This window comes from Geotrypetes seraphini, chromosome 8 (assembly GCF_902459505.1).
Source record: "Geotrypetes seraphini chromosome 8, aGeoSer1.1, whole genome shotgun sequence".
NCBI classification, from domain to species: Eukaryota; Metazoa; Chordata; class Amphibia; order Gymnophiona; family Dermophiidae; genus Geotrypetes; species Geotrypetes seraphini.
Window position 1 is genome coordinate 34799604 of NC_047091.1, and position 24974 is coordinate 34824577.

A 24974-nucleotide genomic window follows, 5' to 3' on the forward strand; every position below is an offset into this window, starting at 1 on the left:
AGCCTGACAGCCAGAGTCAAGAGTTAAAGGACCTGTTTCTCGTCACCAGCAGCAGCCAAATCCAGATGAATGAGCTATGACCTTCTGTACCAGCAAGTGGAGATGGAGATAGAGAACACTGAACTTTATTTTGTAATATAAGATGATATGCCTGTTGGCTACTCTGTATTCTCTTATCTCCAGCAAGTGGATAAATGGTCTCTCCTGAGCTACTGGCTTCGTTTTCTGTTCTGCTGTTTTAGTCTAATTCAGCTGAGCTTCGAGATGTAGGTTGTTTGTGTGCTTACTTATATGGAGGGTTACACCTAGTGGCACCAGGTCACTCTCTTCTCTTTTGTCCTCCTTACAGCTACTGTTCTCAGTCTTCAATAGTATTTTAAAAGTTTGAGAGGCCCAATGTACTCCCTTATTCCCAAGTTCATACCCCACCTCCCTCCTCCTTTCCAGCCTTTGTCCCAGGTTTGTGCCCCTCCATCCCTTCTGTGTCCCAAAGTAGGCCACCTTCTCCTTTCTTCCAGCTGCACTTGTTCATTCACAAAGCCATCCAGCAGTTCCTACATGCTTCCTGTGGCTAACCTAGAAGCCTTTCCTCTGACATCAGAGGGAAGGCTTCCGGATCAGCCTCAGACAACATGTAGGAACCACTATGTGCAGCTTTGTGAAGAAACAAGTGCAGCTGGAAAGAAGGAGGTGGAGGACGTCTGAACCAGGAGACAGGTACACTGCAGGATCCCTGCAAAGTTGCTGCCATCCGGATTCACATCAGCCCCATTCCTACCAGCAGTTTCGTGTTTTTTGTTTTTTTGGGGGGGGGGCATAGCTCCTGTGAGAGGTCCTCCCCCCCATTTTGATAAATAAAAGTATGGACAGGATTTATGATTTAAATAAATGTGTGTAGTTAAACAAAACATCAATTAAGGGTTTGTGATACTTGGGGAAAATGTGAAATCAAAATGGAGACAAATAGGGCCTATAACCCTTGGGGGAAAATGTGATATCAGAATAGAGACAGATAACATAAGAACTGCCATCTCCGGATCAGACCCATGGTCCATCGAGTCCGGCGATCCGCACACACGGAGGCCCAGTCAGGTATACACCTGATGTAGTTTTAGTCACCCATATCCCTCTATGCCTCTCGTAAGGAGATGTGCATCTAATTTGCCTTTGAATCCTAGCACAGTGGATTCCTTAATAACCTCCTTTGGGAGAGCATTCCAGGCGTCTACCACTCGCTGTGTAAAGCAGAACTTCCTGGCATTTGTCCTGGACTTGTCCCCCCTTAGCTTCAAACCATGTCCTCTTGTCCATGTCGCGTTGGACAATGTAAATAATTTATTTTCCTGCTCTATTTTATCGATGCCTTTCAGCATTTTGAACGTCTCGATCATGTCCCCTCGCAGCCTCCTCTTCTCAAGGGAGAACAGTCCCAGTTTCTTGAGTCGTTCCTCATATTCCAAGCTCTCCATACCTCTTATTAGCTTCGTTGCTCGTCTCTGCACCCTCTCCAGCAGTTTTATATCCTTCTTTAGGTTGGGAGACCAATGTTGGACACAGTATTCCAAGAGTGGTCTGACCATTGCTCTATAAAGCGGCATTATGACTTTCTCCGATCTACTCGTGATTCCTTTTTTTATCATGCCTAACATTCTGTTTGCTTTCTTTGCCGCTGCCAGATCTGTAGCAGTCATTCATTTTTGCAGTATAATTTAACTTTGACAAACAGAGTAATAATACTGCCCACCAACCCAGCCAGCAGATTAACCATTCTGCTTAACTATATCCATGACATCCTGTTTGTCTTGTCTGTTTAGATTGTAAGCTATTTTGAGCAGGGACTGTCTTTGTGACTCTGTACATCTGGTAGCACTACAGAAATAATAAATAGTAGTAGTAGTTAATGTTCTTTTATTTTTAAACATTTGGGGGGCAGGAGAATCTGCAATCCTAATTTTGGACATCTTGGAAGAAAAAAACATTCAACAAAGGGTATAATTCCCCCGATTTAAAAATCAGATATTCTTTCTGCCAGAAGAGAGCATTTTAGACCTGTTATCAGTTATGAAAGAAGGATAGATAAGTGGTATATGTGTTGTAGGAGTGAAAGGACCATAAAAGGTTTTCTAAGCCTTTTTTCCCCAACAAGCAGTAAGATCAGTAAACAATAATTCTGCTACTCGAGGCCCATAGACTAGATTACAGGATAGAGCTTCTTTCTCATCTTGACAGGCAAAGACCGCAGCAGGCTGCTTCCTCAACTTCCTGACAGATAGTTGCATTGATTTAAGTGGGTTCCCAATACAGGTTTAGCATGTCTACATAAAAATGGCAAGACATTCAGAAGGATAACTTGCTAATTTTGTTACAGTAACTAAGTGCATAGCTTGTCTGACAGTAGTGCAAATTTGCTACTGCTGCTACTCATCATTTCTATAGTGCTATCATATGTACACAGCGCTGTACACATATGCAGGTACTTTCTGTCCCTAGTGGGCTCACAATCTAAGTTTTGTACTTGGCACAATAGAGGGTTAAGTGATTTGCCAAGGGTCACAAGGAGCTGCAGTGGGAATTGAATTCATTTCCCTAGGATCACAGTCTGCTGCACTAGCCATTAGGCAGGTCTTGACAAAGGCCTCGCAGTGGCTTATCTCAGGTTCCAGGTGACGGGCTTCTCATCCATACATTGCCAGATTTCTAAAGGGGGCACTAAGGCTCAGATCACCTGTAAGACAGCCGTTTCTGTCATGGAACTTTAACGTGGTTTTGCATGGCCTCAGTGAGGCTCCTTATGAGTCTATTCAGGAAGTGTCCTTATTGGATCTTACCATCAAGACCGTTTTCCTTGTGATCATTACATCAACGAGTCGAATTTTGGAGCTGCAGGCCCTGTCGCGCAGAGAATCTTTCATCAAGATCATGGAGGTGGGAGCTTCCTTGCGCACGGTCCCGTTCATTTTGCTGGAGATTGTTTTGCTGAGAAAGACAGGATTCTGAGAAAGCTGGATGTGAGGAGAGTCCTCCTGTGTTATCTAGAGGTCACCACTGCTGGACCATCTATTTTGTGCTCACAAGTCAGGCTAGACATGGTAGACTGGTGTCTTAAGGCTACCGTTTCAAGATGGATATGGATGGCCATCTCATCGGCATATATTGTGTGTGACAAGCAATTGCCAGTCTCCTTGAAAGTACATTCCACAAGAAGCATGGCTTCTTCGTGAACGGAAGCTCACATGATTTCCCCAGTGAGATTTGCAAGGTCCACTCTGCATACATTCTCCAAGTTGTGCAGAGTGGGTGGGGCAGCACAGGAGGTCATGGTTTTTGGGTACTCAATGTTATGAGCAAGTGCAGAGGTCTCGCACTAGATTTCTGGGACTGCTTTTGTACGTCTCTACTGTCCAGAATGACATAGCTATTGCACTAGAAAAAGAGATTAGGTTCTTACCTTGCCAATATCTTTTCTAGTAGATAGGTGTCATTCTGGAACCCCACCTTTTCAGCATTTACTCTGTCTGCCTACTGTCTCAATCAGGAAGTTCGAGTCAAAGCTGAGATTTTGATGTCTATTGCTATAACACATTGGTGGAATGTTTAAGCTCCATAAATGTTTCTGATTGGTATGCCCCCCCCCAACAAACCCCTAATTTTGAGGTGTTCCAGTTCCTTCCAACTCTTCCGTAAACTTCTAAAAACTTTTTTATTCGCTAAACATTTTGAAAACTAACTCTCTTGTATTTCAGTTCACTTTATTTTTTTAATTTACTGTTAATTGTTTCGAGCTTCCTTTGGTTGAAGACCCGGTATATAAGGTTAAGCTTTAGTTTAGTTTAATTTATATTCTAGTAAAAGCCATCTAAGATTTGTGCTCATTTTGTTCTGATCTAATAGATTGGCATTCTGTGTTCAAGATGTACTAAGCCATTACAAAAGCCGTTTCAAAAAATTTTATGAACTTGCAATAGCTAAAACATTTACTCCGCACTATCCTAACACACAGGTATCTCTTGACTTAAGAGGGCTACGGTTTCTGAAATTCTATATAATGGCAGAAATTTCAGACTGCACTCTTGGGAGGACTATGAAATAAGAACATAGATATGCAGTTACATATCGGGAGACCCTAAAACTAAAGGTCAAGCTGTAAGGATGTGACTACATTGCTGATAATATTTGACAAGGATGTTTTGAACTGTTTATTACAAAGGACCACATATTATAAGATGTACCTAACTTTTTTTTTAGGATAATTAGGACTGTGATTCAGGGTTGGTTGGGTTTGGGTTTTTTCCCACTGATCAGCAAGCCATGTACCTTTTGAAATCCCTGGTGGTTGAGCAGTGGGCTGGAGCAAGAGCGACCTTCCCATGCTCCTGCCCCGTGCTGAGCCGCTAGCTGAATGACTGCCATGAGTTCTTGCAGGACTTGCTGCAGCCATTCAGCTAGTAGCTCAGCATGGAGCAGGAGCCTTTTAAGACTGCTCCTGCTCCAGACCACCAGGGATTTCAAAGGAAGGTGGGAGGGAGTTAGAAGTCATCACAGTCAGCCTGACAAGAGGTGGGAGGGAACCCTCCTGTCCCAACCACCACTGGACCGCCAGGTCTTACAGCAGGTCTGGCGGAGGCCTGGATCAGTTCCAGGTTGGAAGAGTGGGTGGGTGCTGACCCAAATATAAGCAGAGACCTCCATCTATGGGCCACTTTTTTTGGCCCAAAAATCTCAGTTTATATTCGAGTATATATTGTAGGTTGATGTAGGTGTAAAGCTGATAAAATTGCTACAGAAACTTGACTATACCTTAAAAACCAGCAATAATATTTTATATTGAAAGTGGAATTCAGTGGGTAACCAATGAAGTTTTTAAGCACGTGTGATATATGCTCAAACCTAGTCAAGCAATACAGTACATGTGCGGTTGATGTTTTGTATGACCTGCAAACAACAAGGCTTTTATAGATAAACCAAGTCAGTCAGTGGAGCTATTATACTCTGCATGACCAAATGCCTTATTAGATTTAAGTTTGAAAAAATTCCAACCATCTTGCATACTTGATCTTTTGTTGGTTTTCTTGGTTCTTAGCCCACTGTTGTAACCATTAAATTGCTACCCCATTGCACAGAAATGGGAGAAAAAAGGAATGTAGAAACCTGATCTGCAAATCTAAGATTTAGGTTCTAGGTGAATTGTTCCATTTTGTTCCATTATAGGATGAAAGGAAATCTTAAAATGAGGGCTGTAGATGGAATGCATTTTGAAAATCACCGTTTGCAATCGTGGTATAGCAACAGAGGGTGGTGCATACAATGTTCTCTTATTTCATTTGAGCTGTCACTGAGTTTCTGTAACTGAAGTGATACATCTCTATTGCTGGGCCATGTGGTACTCAATTTTCATGAGATATTATTAGCAGCCAAAATAAATGTGAGGCCTAAACAAATACCTGCCATACATGAATGTAACTCACCCTGAGCTACAACTGAAAAGGGGTATAATCCAAATTTAAATAAATAAATAGGGGAACACCAAATCTAGTTTAGGATGCTATTTTGCTCTTACAAGGGGCCACTGAAAAGTTCTCGGCCCAACCAAGAAGAGAATGATGTGGAGCTATGAAACTTATAAGTTATTTCACATTTTTCTTGGCACTTTTTGTTTTATTTCATGCCACTGAAATGAAAAGTGTCAAAAACATGCAATAACATAAGTTTCATGACTCCACATCATTCTCCTCTTGGTTGATCTGAGAACTTTTCAGCTGCCCTTCATCATTGACCTGGATAGTTGGAAGAGGGAGAGGAGTGTTTGGTTGTTATGTTTTGTACTCACAAAAGATTGTTATATCTGATATCATTTGTCATTGTTGTGATTAATAAAAATGAATTTTAAAAAAGTATAAATAGGAGCAACAAGTAACACTGGTGTAAATTTAACTCTTAGGGATGTGAAATGCTCATTTTACCAGCCTTATGGCTATGCATGGTGATAAAAACACAGCAGCTGAAGGTAGGTCCTTCCTCATAATGCTCATTTCTGTGCTTTCAAAGGAAAGTATGATAGTACCGCATTCAACATGCGCATTGCATAGCAAACCATTAATATTAATAATAGTAAGACCATTTCAGTGATTGTGAATGAAACATATTGCAGCTGCAAAATATGAATAAATTTAATCTTTATAGCACATCTGTAAAGTAAACATTTGTGTTCAAGACTCTTCTACAGAAATAAGACTGCACAAGTTGGTAAAGGCATGCATCCATTTGGAAGATATAATAGTGTTTTATGTCTGTGTTTTCTGATGTTAATTCAGTAGCATTGTCCATTGGAATCCCAGGACCAGTGGGTTATTTCCCTCCTGCCAGGGATCTGTAGGAAGCCTCAAAACTTTAGAGGCTTTACCCCCTCCCTCTCATACCTCATCACTGAGCATGCTTCTGTCCACAGATGTCTTCTTTCCTTCAAGCCAGGCTGTAGGAGCTTATCTTTTCTGCTCATGTTTCATTTCATGATATTTCAGTACCTTTCAGAAATTTTCGGTTGTGTTTTTTGCCCTCGTGCTGTGGAGGTTCCTTGCAGGGACTCCTTGACTGCGGGAGATCGCAGACTGTTGGAGAACAACTGCTTCGGGGTTCCCTGCTTAGCAGTAAGCACCCTGGACAGCCTGTATATCAGATTGGGGCTCCAGGATCATTCCCTTGGGAGATAGTTCACCTCAGGCTTGTCTGCTAGTTGGATGAAGCGTAGGCTAAGCGGTTCCATGGAGACATGACTGGGATCACCAGACTGCATTCCGCCAGGCATTTGCGCGACATGGGAACTAGTGGTAGAGATCTCCGGCCATGATAGTCAGGCTGGTGGAGCAATCGGAAGACTTGAAATTCACTTTTCCAAGTTCCCTGAGGTACAGAATCTCCTGGTGAGCTGTTACAACTCTGCCTGCAGTTTCTCTCATTCAGCATGTCATAGTAAGAGGCTGACAGCCTAAATCAACGATTTGGGGGGGGTTCTTAAAAAGGGGTTTTTGGGTGGTCCCCCTGCGCTACCCCTCCCCACGTCTAAAATCCCCAAATCACTGTTTTCTGAAGATTCCTGTAGTTTTTCTGGGCTCTTTTTCTTTAAAATCGGCACCCATGGTGGCCATCTTGGATTTTTCCAGTATATTTTTCATATTTCTGAGCTTCGTTTTTTTGCAAGAACAATTCATTGATGGCCTCCCCAGGGCAGGATGGGATGGATTCATGCCTAATTTGCAATGAATGGCTGTTGGATGCGCAGCCATGTTTCACATGCACTGCAGCCCATGAGGGGGGTGAGGTTTGACCAAATGCAGGGCCTTTGACCTTCAGAGAGGTTCTTCAAGTACCTTCTGCCCCAACTCCCACAAAATTAGTGAAAGGGGGCCCTGGGGGCACTGACAATTGTTTTGGTGAAAAATCTTCAAAGCTGAGGCGCCGAAGTTGACTTCCACCTTGGAAGATGGTTTTCCCCCTGAATTTGTCAATATGCTTTATCAGGCATACTTATCAGGCCTCTGTACCAGTCACAGGAACCCCTGCTCCAGGGGACGAGTCTTCTTGACTTCCTTTGGGAGTACCAGGGAGTAAGTCGGCTGTGCCCGCAGTGCGACAGACATTTCCATTCCATTCGCCAGGCAGTACTGCAGCATCCATGGATGTGGTGAATCTGGTGGATCTTCAGGATTCTGACCCGTGTGGAGCCTATAATTTGGGGAAAGACCCCACAGTGCACAGATTATTCAAGCCCGCACATCTTATGGATTTAACCTTTGCAGGAATTGAAGCTGCAGTCGGAACAGCCGGCCACTGCTGAATGGTCCTTCATGAGTGACTAGAGGCCACAATCTGCCTCTTTTCCTGATCATCCAGATGTTCGCATTCTTACAGATATCTGGGACACTCCAGAGGGTCCCTTGAAATGTACTCAAGCCATGGCATGGTGGATTCTTCGGTGGTACAGGTCACCAAGCTCACATCTCTTCCCACTGATGGAGGGGTGTTCCTGAAGGATATCCAGGACCGATGCGTGGATTTCATTCTTAAGTGTCTGTTTCATTCAGCTGTGGCTGGTATTAAAGTGGTGACGGCCTCCTGCTTCGTGACTTGAGCATGTCATTTGAAGCTGCACCATGATCCTGACACTGTGGTGCTTTGTGATTTGGATTTTCTAATTTCCAGAGTGGTTTACAAGACTGATGCCATGTACGACATCTTGAAAGTTTTCACCAAGCTGGGTGCCTATTCTGTTTTGTCTTGCAGAATGCTCTAGATCTGGCAATGGTCTGGTGATTCCTCTTCTAAGGCCACGTTGAGCTGGTTGCCCTTTAAGGGTCAGCTTCTGTTCGGCAAGGGTCTGGATGACCTTATGGCCTGTGTTCAGGATCGTAAACCCAATGCCTGGGAGAAGGTCCCGCCCTTCTAGGAATTTGGGGCATTCAAATTTTTATCCCTTATTGCATTCTCATCTGTACTTGGGTCCTTCCTCAGAACAACGGCTCTCTTCGTCTGCCAGATCACGCTTCAGCAGGCCCCGCCGTCAGCAGTCCGTGGCCATTCAGCCGGCAGCTTCAGCTAAGAAACAGTTCTAATGCCAGACCTACATCTCCGTTCATCGGGGGGGGGGGGGGGGGGGCGGTTGTCAGCCTTTATGGCGGAATGGGAGGCTATCACCTCCGACTGTTGGGTTCTAGAAGTTCTTAAAAATGGCTACAAGTTGAAGTTTCTCTGTCTGACCAAGTATTTTCTGGATTCCCCTATGAGCTGCCCTGAGAAGATGGCTCAGGTGCAGACCACAGTCCGCAGACTTTTGGATCTTGTGGTAATCGAACCCGTGCCAGAGCGAGACTTGGGCTCTGGGAGATACTCAATATACTTCATCATTCCAAAGAAAGAATCCAATAATTGGAGACCAATTCTGGACCTCAAGGTGGTCAATGCAGCCCTTGAAGGTTCCTCATTTCTGCAAGGAGACGGTGCACTCAGTGATCGCATCTGTGGCGCTGGAGGTAGCCTCCCTGGATCTGCTCTGGATCTCTGATAGGGTGATCCTCTCGACGGATGCGAGTCTCAAGGGCTAGGGAGCAATGTGCATGTCTGTCTCGGTTCAGGGCCAGTGGGTGCCCTCGGAGCACAAGTGGTCGATCAGTCGCCTAGAACTGCAGGTGATTCGGCTGGCCCTTCTTCACTTCAAGGGTCATCTTCATCATCGAGCCATTCATGTGTTTTCGGAAAATGCCACGTGGGTGGCTTATGTCAATCAGGGAGGCACGAAGAGTCCCTCTGAGCGTAGATGAGGCCTTCCTTCCCTGAGAGGCTCCTTGGCAGTTCATCCAGATGTTTGTTTTTTGCAGGGCATGTTATGACTGAGGCTTCCTTTGCACTTTCCCTGTCAGACCTGGAACCTTAATATGGTTTTCGCTCTCTGGCTTGTCCCCCATGTGAACCTTTGGAGCAGGTGTCTTTGATGGCTATCATGATCAAGACAGTCTTCTTTGTTGCTATTCAGCCCCAGAGGGTTTCAGAATTTCAGGTTCTTTCCTGCAGGGATCCCTTTCTGCATATTACAGATACGCTGTGATTCTGCATATTGCTCCTTCTTTTCTTATGAAAGTGGTGTCCACTTTCCATGTGAATCAGGTAGTTCAGCTTCCTGCTTTTTCTTCCTCTGGTTCGAGGGAACAGGACCAGGTGTTGTGTCCTTGGACGTGCACAGACTTTTGTTGCGGTATCTGGAGGTTACCAACAAGTTTCATCTCTCTGACCACTTGTTTATTCTGGTGGGTCCTGTCCGCAAAGGTAGGCCAGCCTCTAAGGCTACCATTTCCAGGTGGATTTGCATGGCCATTTCCGCAGCTTACATGGCGGCCAGAAAGAAGTGCCCCCCCTCCCCCCGGGGTATGGGCTCATTTGACCAGAGGAGTTTCCTACTCTGGTCGAATGAGCAGAGGAGGAGTTTCCTCCTCTTGGGCAGAGTTGTCAGCTGTGTCTCTAGATGAGATTTGTAGGGCCGCTTCATGGTATACCTTCACCAAGTTTGATGTGGCAGCCAAGCAGGATGCTGCTTTTGATTCCTCTGTGTTGGCAGCGGGCTCATCAGTCCCACCATGACTTTTCGGGACTGCTTTGTTATGTCCCACTGGCCCCGGAATAAAGTTGGATTGTACAAGAAAGATTAGGTTCTTACCTTTGCTAATCTTATTTCTTGTAAATCCTCACTTTAATCCAGGAACCCATCCTATATATTGCTGATTGTCTGCCTTACAAGTACTGGTAAGCTGGATTTCTGTTTTCTGAACAGCCTTTCAAAGAGTGCCATCAGACTGGGTTTAGCATTTCATTTGAGGGGGTCCTTAGTTCAGTCACCCTCTTCTGACAGTTCAGGCTGTCTCCCTTTAGCACTGTTTTGCTCAGGTTTTCAGTGTTTTATAACTTGCTATTTCATTTTGCATTGTTGCATTTGTTTATATGAGCAGAATTGATTTGCTTGCCGGGAAGTTCCCCATTCCCTGCTCTTGCTCGCTTGCTCTCACTCTCTCATTCTTATCCTCTACAGATGTGCCTGCAGATGGTTACTGCGGTTGGGCAGACTAGATGGGCCATTTGGCCTTTATCTGCTGTCATGTTTCTATGTTTCTTTAAGCCTGACTGCTGTGAACAGAAGCATGCTCAGTAATGAGGTATGAGGGAGGGGGTAAAAGTCTTTTGAGGCTTCCTACAAATCCCTGATGGGAGGAGGGAAATAACCCACTTGTCCCCGAATAAAGTGAGGATTTACAAAAAAGATTAGCAAAGGTAAGAACCTAATCTTTCATAGAAACATGATGGTAGATAAAGGCTAAATGGCCCATCCAGTCTGCCTGTTTGCTGTTCTTTAAGCAGAGCCTGGAGAACTAAATTTTTGCATCCCATGAAATAGTTATGCGGTGGGGGTTGGATTGGTTTATTGTTTTTTTTGGGGGGGTGTCTTTGCTTCCTTCTGATATCTTATATTGTGGCTCATCTGACTCACTAGTATTTTCATGGATTCAAATTGCAGTCCCTGAGTTTGCCTCAGATTTGATCATCGTGTTTCTGCTAATGCTCACCTGCCCAGTCTGTGCTGCTCTCTTCTCTTCTATAATCCAATGATGGCTGCACCCCAAGGCATTCGAAATGGGGAAGGGGATAAATCTTGTTGGTGGCCTCTGGAAATTCTGTGCTTTTTAATAATCTTAAATAACCGTTCAATTGTGGTCTCTTTATCTCAAGAAAGATATAGCGGCGCTAGAAAAGGTTCAAAGAAGAGCGACCAAGATAATATAGGGGATGAAACTCCTCTCGTATGAGGAAAGACTAAAAAGGTTAGATTTCTTCAGGTTGGAGAAGAGACAGCTGAGGGGAGATATGACTGAAGAATACAAAATGCTGAGTAGAACGGGTACAAATGGATCGATTTTTCACTCCGTCAAAAATTACGAAGACTAGGAGATGGATGCATGATGAAGTTACAAGGAAATACTTTTAAAACCAATAGGAGGAATTTTTTTTTTCACAAAGAAAAATTTAAGCTCTGGAATAGAGAATGACACGGTGGCGGTTTACCCGCGGCCACCGGGTTTAGCCGTGGGTAACCCGCCAAAAGGGGAACGAAAACTAGCAGTCGTGACGGGGACGGGGACAAGGCCATTCACTGCCCCGTGAAGCGGTGAATGGTCTTGTCCCCGCAGTGAGGCATGAAGGATCGCGCGGTCCCCGCAGCCCACACCCGCCTGCCCAGTCGATCCTAGTGATTAGCCAGCTCTCTCCCTTCTCCTCACCTTAGTTTGTAGGTTTTCTTTTTCGGTGACCCGCACGCTATCAAAGAGCCGCGCACCCGCTGCTGCTCAGTTTCGATCTTCTGCTCTGATGCAACCGGAAACAGGAAGTTACAGCAGAGCAGAAGATTGAACACTGAGCAGCCGCGCGTGCGCGGCTCTTTGGGAAAGCGGTGCAGGTCGCCAAAAAAGAAAGCCTGCAAACTAAGGTGAGGAGAAGGGAGAGAGCTGGCTAAACACTAGGATCGATTGGGCAGGCAGGTGGGGGCTGCGGGGACCGCGCGAGCCATCTGTAAGATATATATGCTCTCTAGTAGAAATGCATGTAACATATGTTACATGCATTTCTACTAGAGAGCATCGTTTTTTTTGTTAACCCTGAGAACAACATGTGCCACATCAATCGCCTGTAATGCACTAGTTGCCATTGTTCATTATTTGTTGGAGTAGTGGTTGGTACTTAAGGTGTAAGAAGAATGAATGTTTTGTACTAAATAACACCATCTACCCTACCTGCTTATTTTCAACTTTGGTTATCTAGATGTGCAGTTCTAGAAACCGCTTTCACTATTATGAGCTGTCTACCTCTATTGCATGTTGAGGGAAGAGGAAGTGGTGGTTGCAAACTTACCAGGTGCAATACCATATTAATATAGCATATTACCTTGGAGATGAAGGAACAGTGCATTGCTTCTGTCCAACCAGGCTCAAACTGGAAGGAGGGAGTGAAAGGGAAAAGGATTCTGGGCCAAGGGGATGAAGACAGAAAGAAAAACCCACAGCAGGAAAGAAAGGGAAGGACAGGCAGGTGAGCCAGATGTTAGAAGCAGGGGGGGGAAAAAAGCTAGATGGGGTTGAAAAGAAGAGACACAATGGTATGGAAGAGGAAGATAGGAGAAATCTGGACACAGGAAGGTAACAGAAAGGGGAAATTATGTGCATGGGGCATAGGGACAGAGACATAAAGGGGACATGCCATGGGGATGGTATATGGACACAGGGGGGGGGGCAATGGCAGATACATAGGGGAGATATTAGAAATGGGTAAAATAGGAGCACAGAAGCGAGATGGTTTGTGGGGATGGGACAGGGACCGAGCTCGCAGGCTCCAGTGGCTTGCACAAATTACATTGTAACGTGCCATGAAAATAAGAGGGAGGAAGGTAGATGACATCCTCATCCTCCTCGAGACCGACTCAAACCTTGCTGATAACATATCCACATGTATAACGAATCTCCAATCCTGGGCCCAATCTGTACAAATGAAACTGAATGAGTCCAAAACAAAACTACTTTGGCTCGGCCCAATTTTAGATCATTTACCCACCTCCATCCCACTACCATCCGGCCCCACTCTTCAGCTTGAATTTTCAAGCAAAGTCCTAGGCATCGTCATAGACTCCTCTCTCTCCTTCAATGATCACCTCAACTCCTTGGTAAAAAAATGCTTCTTTAGCCTTCATATGCTGAGGAGAGTGAGATCCTGCTTTCATCATTCTCACTTCGCCGTTCTCGTTCAATCTACCATCCTCTCTAGACTGGATTACTGTAATTCCATCTACATAAGCCTAACTAAGAAAAACCTCCATAGACTTCAGCTAATTCAGAACGCCGCGGCCAAGCTTATTTTCGCAAAAGGCAAGTTCGATCACGTCTCCCCACTCCTCTCCAAGCTTCACTGGCTCCCAGTATACTCCAGAGTCCTCTATAAATGTGCCTGCTTAGTCTTCAAGATCCTACATGGCGTCCTCCCTCCCGTTATCCCACTCCTCTGGAACTCCTCAAACCCACACCCCACTAGACCCTCACAAAAACTGAAACTGTCTTTCCCCTCTATAAAAGGTATATCCCGCGCAGGAAAACTTGGAACATCCCTCCTCTTTAGAACCACAGAACTCTGGAACAACCTCACACCCCCGCTCAGAAATTCAAGCTCCTTCCAATCCTTCCGCAAACACTTGAAAACTTGGCTCTTCTCAAAAATCTAATTACTTCCCGTTCTCTAGCAACCGGTCACTCTCTATCTTCTTAGTCCCTCTCCTTTATCCCTTCATTGTAGTTCCTTTCCTCTTAACTTCTGTAAACCGTGCCGAGCTCTGCGCTTGCGGAGAAGGCGCGGTATACAAACCTAAGATTTAGTTTAGTTTAGATAGGCCACGCGAGAGGAGCTGAAGGGTGGTAGAAAGGAACAGATGGTAAAGGAGGGAGGGAAGGGTGATGGTGGAAAGGAATAGGACAGACATTGAAGGAGGGTGGAGAGGAACAGACCCTGAAGGGAAATGTGGAAGACAGAATGGGAAGAAGACAGATGCCAGACTATGGGGGAACGGAGGGAAGATGATGGGTGCTAGACCAATTGGGGGGGGGGTGAAGGGAGAGGCACAGTAACAGCAAATGGAAGACGCAGAGAGAAGGCACACAGTGGATGGAAGGAATTGAATGAGAAGATGTGGAAAGCAGAAACCAGACAACAAAGGTAGAAAAAAAATTATATTTATTTATTTTTTGCTTTAGGATAAAGTAGTATATTAGTTGTATTGATAAAAATTTATAAACAAAGCCCTGCCAGCTGAACATCTCTTTCTCTAGTTCAGCAGCAGGAACTTTAAGAACATAAGAAATGCCTTCACTGGATCAGACCGTGGTCCATCTTGTCCGGCGATCTGCGCACACGGTGGCCCATTTAGGTTCTCCTTTTTGGAGACCCGGATTTCCTGTATCCTTCAATATGATTTGCAAGAAGGTGTGCATCCAACTTGCGCTTGAAACTCGGAACAGTATTCTCCGCCATAACCTCCTCCGGAAGAGCATTCCAAGCGCCAACCACTCGTTGTGTGAAGCAGAACTTCCTAACATTTGTCCTAAACCTGCTGCCACTCAGTTTCAGGCTATGACCCCTTGTCCGTGTCACCTCCGAAAATGTTAGTAATGCTGTTTCCTGGTCTATTTTATCAAAACCCTTTAATATTTTAAAAGTCTCTATCAAATCCCTTCGCAATCTTCTCTTCTTGAGGGTGAATAGTCCCAGTTTTATGAGGCGTTCTTCATAGCTCAAATTTTCCATACCTTTGACTAGTTTCGTGGCTCGCCTCTGCACCCTCTCCAGCAGAGTTATATCCTTCTTAAGATATGGAGACCAGTGCTGGACACAGTATTCCAAGTGAGGTCTGACCATTGCTCTGTAAGAAAGGAATAAGCTAAATATTACAGTACTAAGGCTTATATGGATGCAGCGGGGACGGTGACGGGGCGGTGAATGGGATGGCAGTGGCGGTGAAAGGGATGGCGGAGACGGGGCGGTGCAGAGGATGGGGGGACGGGGCGGTGACGGGGACAGATTTTTTCCCCGTGTCATTCTCTACTCTGGAACACATTGCCAGAGGTTGTGGTAAGAGTGGATAGCGTAACTGTTTTAAGAAAGGTTTGGACAATTTCTTGGAGGAAAAGTTCATAGTCTGTTATTGAGAAAGACAGGGTGAAGCCACTGTTTGCCCTGGATCGGTAGTATGGACTATTGCTACTCATTGAGTTTTGGCCAGGTACCAGTGATCTGGATTGACCACCGTGAGAACGGGCTACTGGGCTTGATGAACCATTGTTAGGCTATTGTTATGTTCTTATGAAGGAGTGTAATGCTGAGATCAACAGTTTGAGTGAAACAGCCTTCCTAGTGAGGATATATATTGGTTAGTGCATTAAAAAAGAAAAAGTAACTTGCCTAAAATCTATTTAATGCCCATTAACCTACAGTTTAATGTATAAGTCCATTTGTGCATGTTTGTTTTTTTATTACAGTGAGTGTTTGAAACACATCAAAAGTCTGAAAATTGGAGTCATAAAGGGCAAAGGAACCAAAATTGTTTACCCTGTATACATTCCATTGCATTATATTAGTTCTCTTTAAAGCAGCGTGACAGATTGTGAAACATTTTTCAGGGTACAGAGAGCCCACTGAGAACAAGCTAGTTGTGGTATTGTTCAAACTATAAGAGACTGAGCTTGAATATGTCTGATATTGAAACAAACTGAAATTAAGTTCTGTTAGTGGGTCACTCTCTTCAGTGTTTAATCTTTATGTAGTGCCACTTGCTAGGAGGATTGGAAATCATAGGTCTGTTTTTTAGAGATAATCAATTTATGTTTCAAAAGATCAAGTATCAGTTATGAATGATGCAAAAGTGTACTTTAAAATGTGGTAGAACATTAGCTATTTTAACATAGACTAAAATTTGAACATTAATAAATCTATAGCTATGTGGATATCTCATCAAAATAGCCCATTATATACCCTTCCAGGTAGTGGCTTGGCCACAGGGGCCTAGACTGCCTCATTTTCTACTCAGTTCCCTTTTGCTTTCATAATAATAATAACTTTATTTTTCTATACCGCCATAGTCAGGCGACTTCTAGGCGGTTTACATTGCAAGAAGGCTGGACATTCAGCGAATAACAAGAGGTCTCAATACAGTACAATAGGTCAACATATAATACAGTACAATGAGTCTATGTACAATACAGTACAATGTAATGCAACAAGTCTAGATACAATACAATATAATAGATCTAAATACAATACAATACTTAAGTCTTGATAAGTCTTAATACAATACCATACAATGAGTCTAAATATAATACAATAGTGTAGAAGGGAAAGTTACGTACAGATTGGTGTTCAGAGGGTAAAGAATATCTGAGTTTTTTTTTTTTTTTTTTTTTTTTTAGAACTTCCATTTGAATTGGAGTTCTAGGAACAGCGAATATATGAGTACATGAGGAGCTTCTTGAGGGAGAGAAAGAAAGGCGTTTTCAGGGAGGGGATGCCATGGCTTGCGGGGATGCCAAGCCGAAGATGTCTCCTGCCTGAGTTGTGCTTGCAGCAGCACTTAATTCATCCACTAATGCCGACTCTCTCACTTATGCAGCTGCAAGGGGAGGAGAGAGAGAATATTGTGTTCCCTCAGTTCATTTTTGTGAACCTCTAAAATTGGACTTCTGGCTTCCATTTATAATAGTGTAGCCTTAAAAATGGCAGAAGTTATAGGGTGCATATATGCTATCAATTTATCTGTGCATCATTAGATCCTGTTTTATCAGCTATGCCAGATTAATCAGCTAAAGTATTTCAGATGTGCAGATCTTATCACAAATTATTCAATCAGTGATTACAGTTAGACTATTATATGCATAGTATCAGGGATTGCAATAGTTAGCCTTAAAAGATTGCTGCTCATGTAAAGTACATATGCAAAGATAAATGATCATATAGCCCCCCCCCCCACCTCAATATTGTGCTCTTCACAAGAATTTGCAGCAGCCAGCAGCCTCGAATGGAGCAGGAGAGCAGAAAGATAGCTCCTACTCCATGCACCAGGGACACAAAAGATACGTAGGGGAGGTGGGAGATAGGTGTGGTTTTCAATTTTGGCAGGCACAGGAGACAGAAGGGATTCCTCCAGTTCTGTCCACCAAGAAGTTAGGGGGAGTGCGCAGGGGGTTTGGGATTCAGCTGGGATGGGAGATGGGGGGGATCCCTCATGTCCCAGCCCTGTGGAGGCCTGCAATAGATCCGGGAGGGGGTGGGTAGGTGTTGGCCCAAATATAAGCTGAGCCCCCCATTTTTGGGCCCCAAAATCTCAGTTTATATTCAAGTACTCTCGCTTTATATGAATACCAGTTAACTTTCCCTATTTTTATATATATATATAATTTTTTTTCCCCCCTTTTTTGAGAAGATTATCTCTGTTGTTCTTTTCTTTTCCAACATCTTGCTCTCTATTATAGTGGACTTAGACAAGCATTGATCTGTAATTATGCTTTCATTGATGTAATTGTCTTTCAAATTCAGATGTTAATCTGTGTATTTTCTTTTGGAAATTGGCACTCGACAATTCTTAAGGTGATAATCGCTAAGGGCTTAGGCCTAGATTCACTAAATTCACTGTATCGTTGGGCGGTTTGTGGCTGAGTTCTGCCAAGCAACCGATTCACTACAGAGTCCTCATGCAAATTATCTGATCGGATATGCCCTACTGCGATCCCATGGATCGCTGCAGAGCGATCGCGATGCATGCGCAGACCACCCTGGTTGGCTGTAGATGCAATCCGTGCATGCGTTTGCTGTCCGCACAAGCAAGGTCAACACAAGGGGAGGGGTGGCTGCAGTTTACTTGAGTGGACATTTCAGTTTAATGGAACAGAACACGCTTTAGCCAGATTTACGCTGCAGCCAGATTATGGAGTGGGTTAAAACGGGCTTGCACTGTGCTCCTTGCAGAATATATGGGGAGTAATGTACAGTTTTATTTTATTTTGAGGGTTGTTTTGTAACCGCGATATTGGGATTTCAAGGCGGCAGAGAACAGGAGAGTCAGCAGGGGCAGTAAGTGACATCCTCGGTGGTCGCTTCATTTTGGATTGGCAAACCCGATCGGTGTTCCTTCTTCTCTTTAGTGAATCGATGGCTTCCTACTTATGCATGCCATTTCCTCTCATTTGCATGGGCAGATCGGGTGGGAGCTTGATCGGGCACAAAGTTTGTGTATCAGGTAGGGCAGGGGTAGGGAACTCCGGTCCTAGAGAGCAGTATTCCAGTCGGGTTTTCCCCAATGAATATGCATGAGATCTATTTGCATGCACTGCTTTCAATGCATATATTCATTGGGGAAATCCTGAAAACCCGAATGGAATACGGCTCTCGTAGACCGGAGTTCCCTACCCCTGAGGTAGGGGAAGTATCGAAAACTGGTCGGGACCCGATCGGTGCGTTTAGTGAATCTAGCCTGGATAGTCAGTGCTGGGCCTAATCTGGACAGTAGCACTGAATATTTGGGTCTTACCTGGCTGCTGGAATTTATCCAGTTGGCAGCTGACATTCATTATTGGCATGGAGATCTCTGGGCAAGTTCTGATGGCTGTTTTCTGGTCCTGCTTGTCCATATAATTATCCAGGCACTGACTCTCAATTCAGTGGTGTCCCACTATCTTCCAGCTGCCCCAGCACAAACCAGAGAGTGCCACAGTGGTCAAAGCAGATATTTAGTAGTACCATCCAGTGAATTCTCAGAAAATCTGCTCTAAGACAAGTCTGTGGGATTTAAGTATTTAAGTATTAATAGTTTGATGCTTTTTTTTTTTTTTTTACATTCTATTTGTGTGTTTTTGTTTATTTATATTTTTAATTTTAATCTGCTCCAATTAAGTTATAAGAAATAGAACATCAACCTAAATCAAATCAATAAGCCAGGGGAAATAAAAGCTTAATAATTTCTAATGTGTGACACTGATGTAGCTGATGATACTATTGCAGTTAAACTGTTGTATTTGATTTTTTTTAAATGACATTTTATAGATACACTAGCTGATCACCCGGCATTGCCCAGATATTTATTTATCCCAATCTTCCCGGATCGATAGACTTGTATTCAGTGATTACGCCTGGTAAAACGGGAAATATTTGATTGTTTATTGCATGGACATCTTCATTTTTAGCAGCAAGAATGGCCCTTTGTATGGGTCTGAACTTGGACTTAAACGGCATTGGGAGTGTCAGTATTTATCTCAGCGAGCCTGAAAACTATGGATTAGACACTAATATCTGTTGTTTTCGTTAATATTTACAGTATTTTTTCTCAGATAGTAAGTCATATGTATACTAAGTTTGGTTGAAATCTTTCCATGTGTTATGCTGCAAAAACTATGGATTAGACAGTAATATCTATTGTTTTAGAAAATTTTTACATGTCACCCCCTTCCCACCCCCACAGTATTTTTTCCTAGATAGTAAGTGATATGTATACCAAGTTTGGTTGAAATCTGTCCATGTGTTTCAGAGTTATGCTGAAACATACCTACGTGCTCACACAGATCTGATTTTATATATATAGATATAGATATAGATAGATAGAAAAGTGTCATTCCCCTCCCCCCCAAAAAACCTACGCGTGTATCCCATATACTCTAAGTAGGTGCTACGACGTCTCTGCTATCGGGCAATTTTGAAAGTGTTTTATAATTTTCAAGTTCTTAATTAAAAACTCCTAAATGTTCTGCTTAAGTGAGAGTGGAGACCATGCTAACAGGCCTGCTTTTAAAAGTTTCAATACAACAGATTACAAATGTTTGTATTGATTTTTTTTTCCAAAAATTGATTTAATACCCCATGTAACTTGCTAATATACAGTAAATATTAGTCTCTGGTAGATTATGAAAATGAGCTTTGTGACTTTCATGCCAGCCACTGTGATTTTATTAAATGTCTACAGTGCTTCAGTAGATATCTGACATAGGGGTACTTTTACTAAGTAAGCCATACTAAATACACACCAGGGAACTGCTTAGGATGCCCAGGCCTGCTTAAGAAATGTAAATGTTATTTCAAAATAAATTGAATTATATTAATTATCTCCTTTTTAAAAATGTTTTGGGTTTGGAGGCAAACTGCTTCACTACCCCTATTGGAAAGATCCTTTTTAATTTCATCTTTTAATTTTGCAGGTTGGAACAGGATATTAAAAAGCTGAAAGCAGATTTGCAGGCGAGCAGACAGGTTGAGCAGGAACTGCGCAGCCAGATAAGCTCTCTGAGCACCACAGAAAAAGGGATCCGCTCTGAAATGGGGCAGCTCCGACAAGAAAATGAATTGTTACAGAATAAGTATGTCCTGTAACCCAAGCTCTGCCTCAACAGTAAAAACACTTTTCTAAACAGGATTTTGTATCAATGTTGGTCATGAGGACAGCTATAGAAAGAGCCCTTTCTCTGTAGGGGGGAGGGAAGGGATATCAGGCATATCCCCTTGTGAAGCACATACCCTTTTTAAATAATAAATTTAAGTTTTTAAAGCCAGACATTTGTAAGTTCTCTGAGCAGTAATGTATATATTTGGTAAAAATTGAATTTTTATAAAAAAGGTTTTCCAGAAAACATGATGTAGTTTTTGCCTTTAGTGCTGAAAGTCTACATTTTAACTGGAAGCCAGCAATATAATAGCTTCTCCCTGGCCAGATGTGTATAATAACTGCTTTTACAGTGTCTGTAGCATCAGAATCTGTTTTGATGTTTAAATAAATGGCATTGTTTAAAATAAATGTTTTTGTCTGGCAAAAGTGAAATCTAGTATATATCCATCACATGAAGATGGTATAGCTATCAGTGAGGTAGGGAGAGGTTAATAAAACAGTCTATTACTAGGTAAGCAGACATCTCACCTCAGCTACTAAAGGGGAAAAAACCCTTACATTAGGTGAACAAAAGTGAATTAATCTCCCACTCTCTCTACCAATAAGGCATTTTGTTTAAAAATATTGACCATGGTCATACAATGGCATTACTTCTGAAAATAAAAATACCAGGGTTGATATTCAGAGCAATTTTAACTGGGTAGGAAAGGCTCCTGCTACACAGACTAGGTCAAACAGATATCCAGTAGTGCATTCCTGGGTTGTGCTGCTGAATATTTGGGCAGACTAGAAAATTTTACTAGGACATAAATTTCCCCTATCCCCAATGGAATCTAGCTAAAATCCATTCCATCCCCACAATTTCCTCCATCTGTACCTGCAGGAGTTAGATGTTATTGTTCACTTGCTTGTGGCCCTCTTGCCTTCTAATTCCAGTATTCACTGTTCACCCAACAAATGTTCCAAGCCCCATTCTGGAGTCCCCAGAGATTTTGACTACACTCCTGCAGGAATTCCATAGCAACCTCTTCCATTCCTGTGGGTTCCGCTGGACTGCCGCAATCCCCATTCCCGTGCAGCTCTCTAGGGCAGGCTGCTTCAGTGCTATCTGGTTAGTGCTGGGGCAGAGCCAGAAATTCTGGATATTTCTGCTGAATATTGTTGGTATCCAGGCAACTCCTGGTGGCCACCTTATACTTGGATACCGGATAGCAAGTGTAATTCAGTGACAGCCAACATATTTTAATTTAAAGGAGATCTTAGATAAACCATTGATGAAACATGGTCCAAACTCGAACATTTTGAATACTACTTAGCTTCCATCTACTTATGCTGGGTACTGCTCATTACATTAACAAGTATTACAAAGGTCTCCAGCATTTAACTATCAATAGCCAAACAAACCTAACATGTTCTGCAAAACTCAGCTCCACATTTTCGGAGAATTTTACATTATAGGGCCTCTCCCTCCCACATAAACACAAAATTATGTAGCATTTATATAAACACTGACCACCACCAGATGAATACTCTTATTGCCCCTGTAACGTTGTTGGGTGGTTTTATTTCTAAGAGCAGTAATAGGCTTGTTTTCATAAATACATTGTGAGAGGAGTTTATATTTGTGTGTATAGATCTAGAGTGGGAGAGGTATTGTGCATGTATGTAAAAAAATATATATCTACCTTATAGATATACATATGTTTGGGAGATGGATATTTTTTGAAGAAAATAAGAATATTATTAAAGGGTGAGGAAGTAGTTTAGTTTTAGCCTGAAGCAGCAAACCTTCAACAGGTTTGTTTTCTCCACAGGTTGCATAATGCTGTGCAACTGAAGCAAAAAGACAAACAGACCATCAGTCAGCTGGAGAAGAAACTAAAGGCTGAACAAGAGGCACGGGCCTTTGTAGAAAAGCAGCTAATGGAGGAAAAAAAAAGAAAGAAGTTGGAAGAAGCTACAGCAGCTCGTGCTGTTGCATTTCATGCGGCTACCAGGTATCTTGCTCTCACCTCATGCTAAAGCACCACAGAATGCACAACCAATCAGATCACTTGATTGGCTGCCACACATCAGGGATTCCATACCTTCACAGGCAGACAGGCCAGGGGAGCTTTACATTGTGTCACCTTCATAGGGGAAAAAAGAAGCTTTTTTTAAATGCTTAAGGATATCTGACCAGTGTTTCCTTCTGATCTTCAAGGCTTTCAGCCCTGTCAGAACTGGTCTCCTTCCCAATTTGTTTTCCTAAATCATGGCAGCAGTACCTCCATAGCCATATCTCAAGGTGCTTGTTGGAGCCCTGCAAACATTAGCCAAAATTCGGCCACTAGATGTCATTGCAAAATGCTCAAAACTCCCCCAGCTAGCAGCTGTGATTGTAGGTTTGCAGCATCCTCAGCTGACTGAATAAGCAAAGACTTAACCTGAAAATCAAACCCAGGTCCTCTCTGTTGTGGTTGGACAAACATGAAAGTTGTTTGATTTTGGATTTTCGGGGGAGGGGGGTGTCCAATTTTTATTTTGTTAAGAATTTTCAAATGCTATAAAATTAATAACAAACAGCTGCATAAGAAACTAAGGAAGTTGGGCAAATGGCAAGTCTCGTTTCCAAAGAATGATGAGACTGGAGTCAACCTAGGCAGCAAATTGTTCAGAGGTCCCATATCTAAGCAAAGTGTAGTACACTTCTCCCTCCGAATATGAAAAAAACGCAAATAACTTTTTCTGTTATTCGCTGTTTTTTGTAACAGCCAGCGTTTTTGCAATTGAAACTGAAAGTACCTGGAAGTGGGCCGAATACTGAGTATGTGAGCAGCTCTCTATCTCGCTGGGCTTCGTGCAGGCTCTGCTTCCGCTCTGTGTCACAAGAGGGGGCAGGGGCCTGCGTGAAAGACGCATCCGTTTTCAAAGCGCTCAGCACTTGCGTTTCTTCTTCAGTTCTGTGCTGTGAGAGGCAAGAGCATCTGGCAGAGGAGATGATGCGCTGTTTCTGGGTAGGAACTTTAATCACGATGTAATTTGAGGGGGGCGGAGTCAGTAGCCAAAAAATAACGAATAAGCGAATCCGCAGATACTGAAATCGCGGATACGGAGGGAGAAGTGTCCTCTACCCTTGTCATCACTGTGAATTAGACATCAAATAGACATAATCCAGTTTTGCAATAGCTCATTAAATGATGGAATCCCAACCTGCTTCCAAGCTGAAGCCAGCACTATTCTGCTTGCGGTGATAATGCAAATCACCAGTCTCTTAGCTTACCAGGGAGGTGGGGTGGTCCAATATTAAGCAAACAGCAACTCATAGTCATTGCCAGTTGCAGTCCAGTAGCCTCTTGTAGCAAATGGGTCATTTCTTTTTTTTTTAATAATCTGTTTGGTGTTTTTCATATGGTTCTTATTCTGTATGCGCAGTAATATTCCTGAATAGTAGCACATGCATTAAATTCATGCACCTTCTGATTGCTGAAATATTTGTTCAGGATGCTTATTTTTCAGTAGGCTTTAAAAGATACAAAAGTAAGAAACTAAGAGTCTTAGCAAAAGCCAGCTTTAATAATGTGTCATGCAATCTTTTCTGCACCCCTTCTAATGGTTTTTTAAAATTCTCCTAATCCAGTTCCAGACCTTTTGGACAAGTACTTTCTGTGGGTTTGCTTTCAACACATGCTTATGCAAGATCAAGGGCCATTTTATATGAGGTGTTCCTTGTGGTCCTGGGCAAGTCACTTAATCCCCTCATTGCTCCAGACAGGGAAAAATGTTTGAGTACCTGAATAAATTAATGTAAACCATTCTGAGCTCCCTTGGGAGAACAGTATAGAAAATGGAATAAATAAAAGATAAAGAAGGTGTATCATGGTTTAGAATTTGCCACAATATATTTGTAGTCCACCCCCAACCACTTTTTTTTAAACTTGCAGTCTGAGCTGGGTTGTTTATTTATATATATATATATATATATATATATATATATATATATATATATATATAATATAATAAAATGCTAGAAGCGCATGCGCACTCAGACCTGCGTGATCTGAAATCCCTGAGATGTATGTCCGTGGCTTTGCAGGAGTGCGCATGCGCGAGTCCCCAGCCTTCCTGCTTCCCAGCCGCCAGGTTTGGACTCCTTGCTCTCCAGAACGCGGTGTACAGACCGGTAGGGCACTGGGAGCTAGGGAGAAAGCAAGGGCTCAGTTCGTCTTCGACCCTCCCCCCCAATCCCCGTTGAGCCTCCCACCCGATTTTATCTTCTCGTGGTCTGGCCGGCTACCTTAGTCCCTTGCCGCCACCCTCTTCCCTTCCCACGGTGGACAAACCTCTTGACTCCAGCAGTGGCCGCAGCACTGTAAACACGCTGCTTCGCCGCCTCTACTGCCTTGATTTGCTCTTCCTGTCTCTGATGACATCATCAGGGACACGGAAGAGCAAATTGGGGCAGTAGAGGCCGCGAAGCAGCGTGTTTACAGTGCTGCGGCCGCTG

The 24974-nt window shown here is 43.2% G+C and overlaps 1 protein-coding gene across 3 annotated transcripts in view; it reads left to right on the plus strand.

The window, feature by feature from the left end:
• Positions 1-24974, plus strand: part of MACO1 (macoilin 1) — a 139502-nt gene that overhangs the window by 91963 nt on the left and 22565 nt on the right. For all 3 annotated transcript variants that reach the window (XM_033954101.1, XM_033954102.1, XM_033954100.1), the window contains exons 7-8: positions 20304-20462; positions 22303-22485. In XM_033954101.1, coding sequence (XP_033809992.1) covers positions 20304-20462; positions 22303-22485 — 342 coding nt within the window. The remainder of the gene's footprint in view (positions 1-20303; positions 20463-22302; positions 22486-24974) is intronic.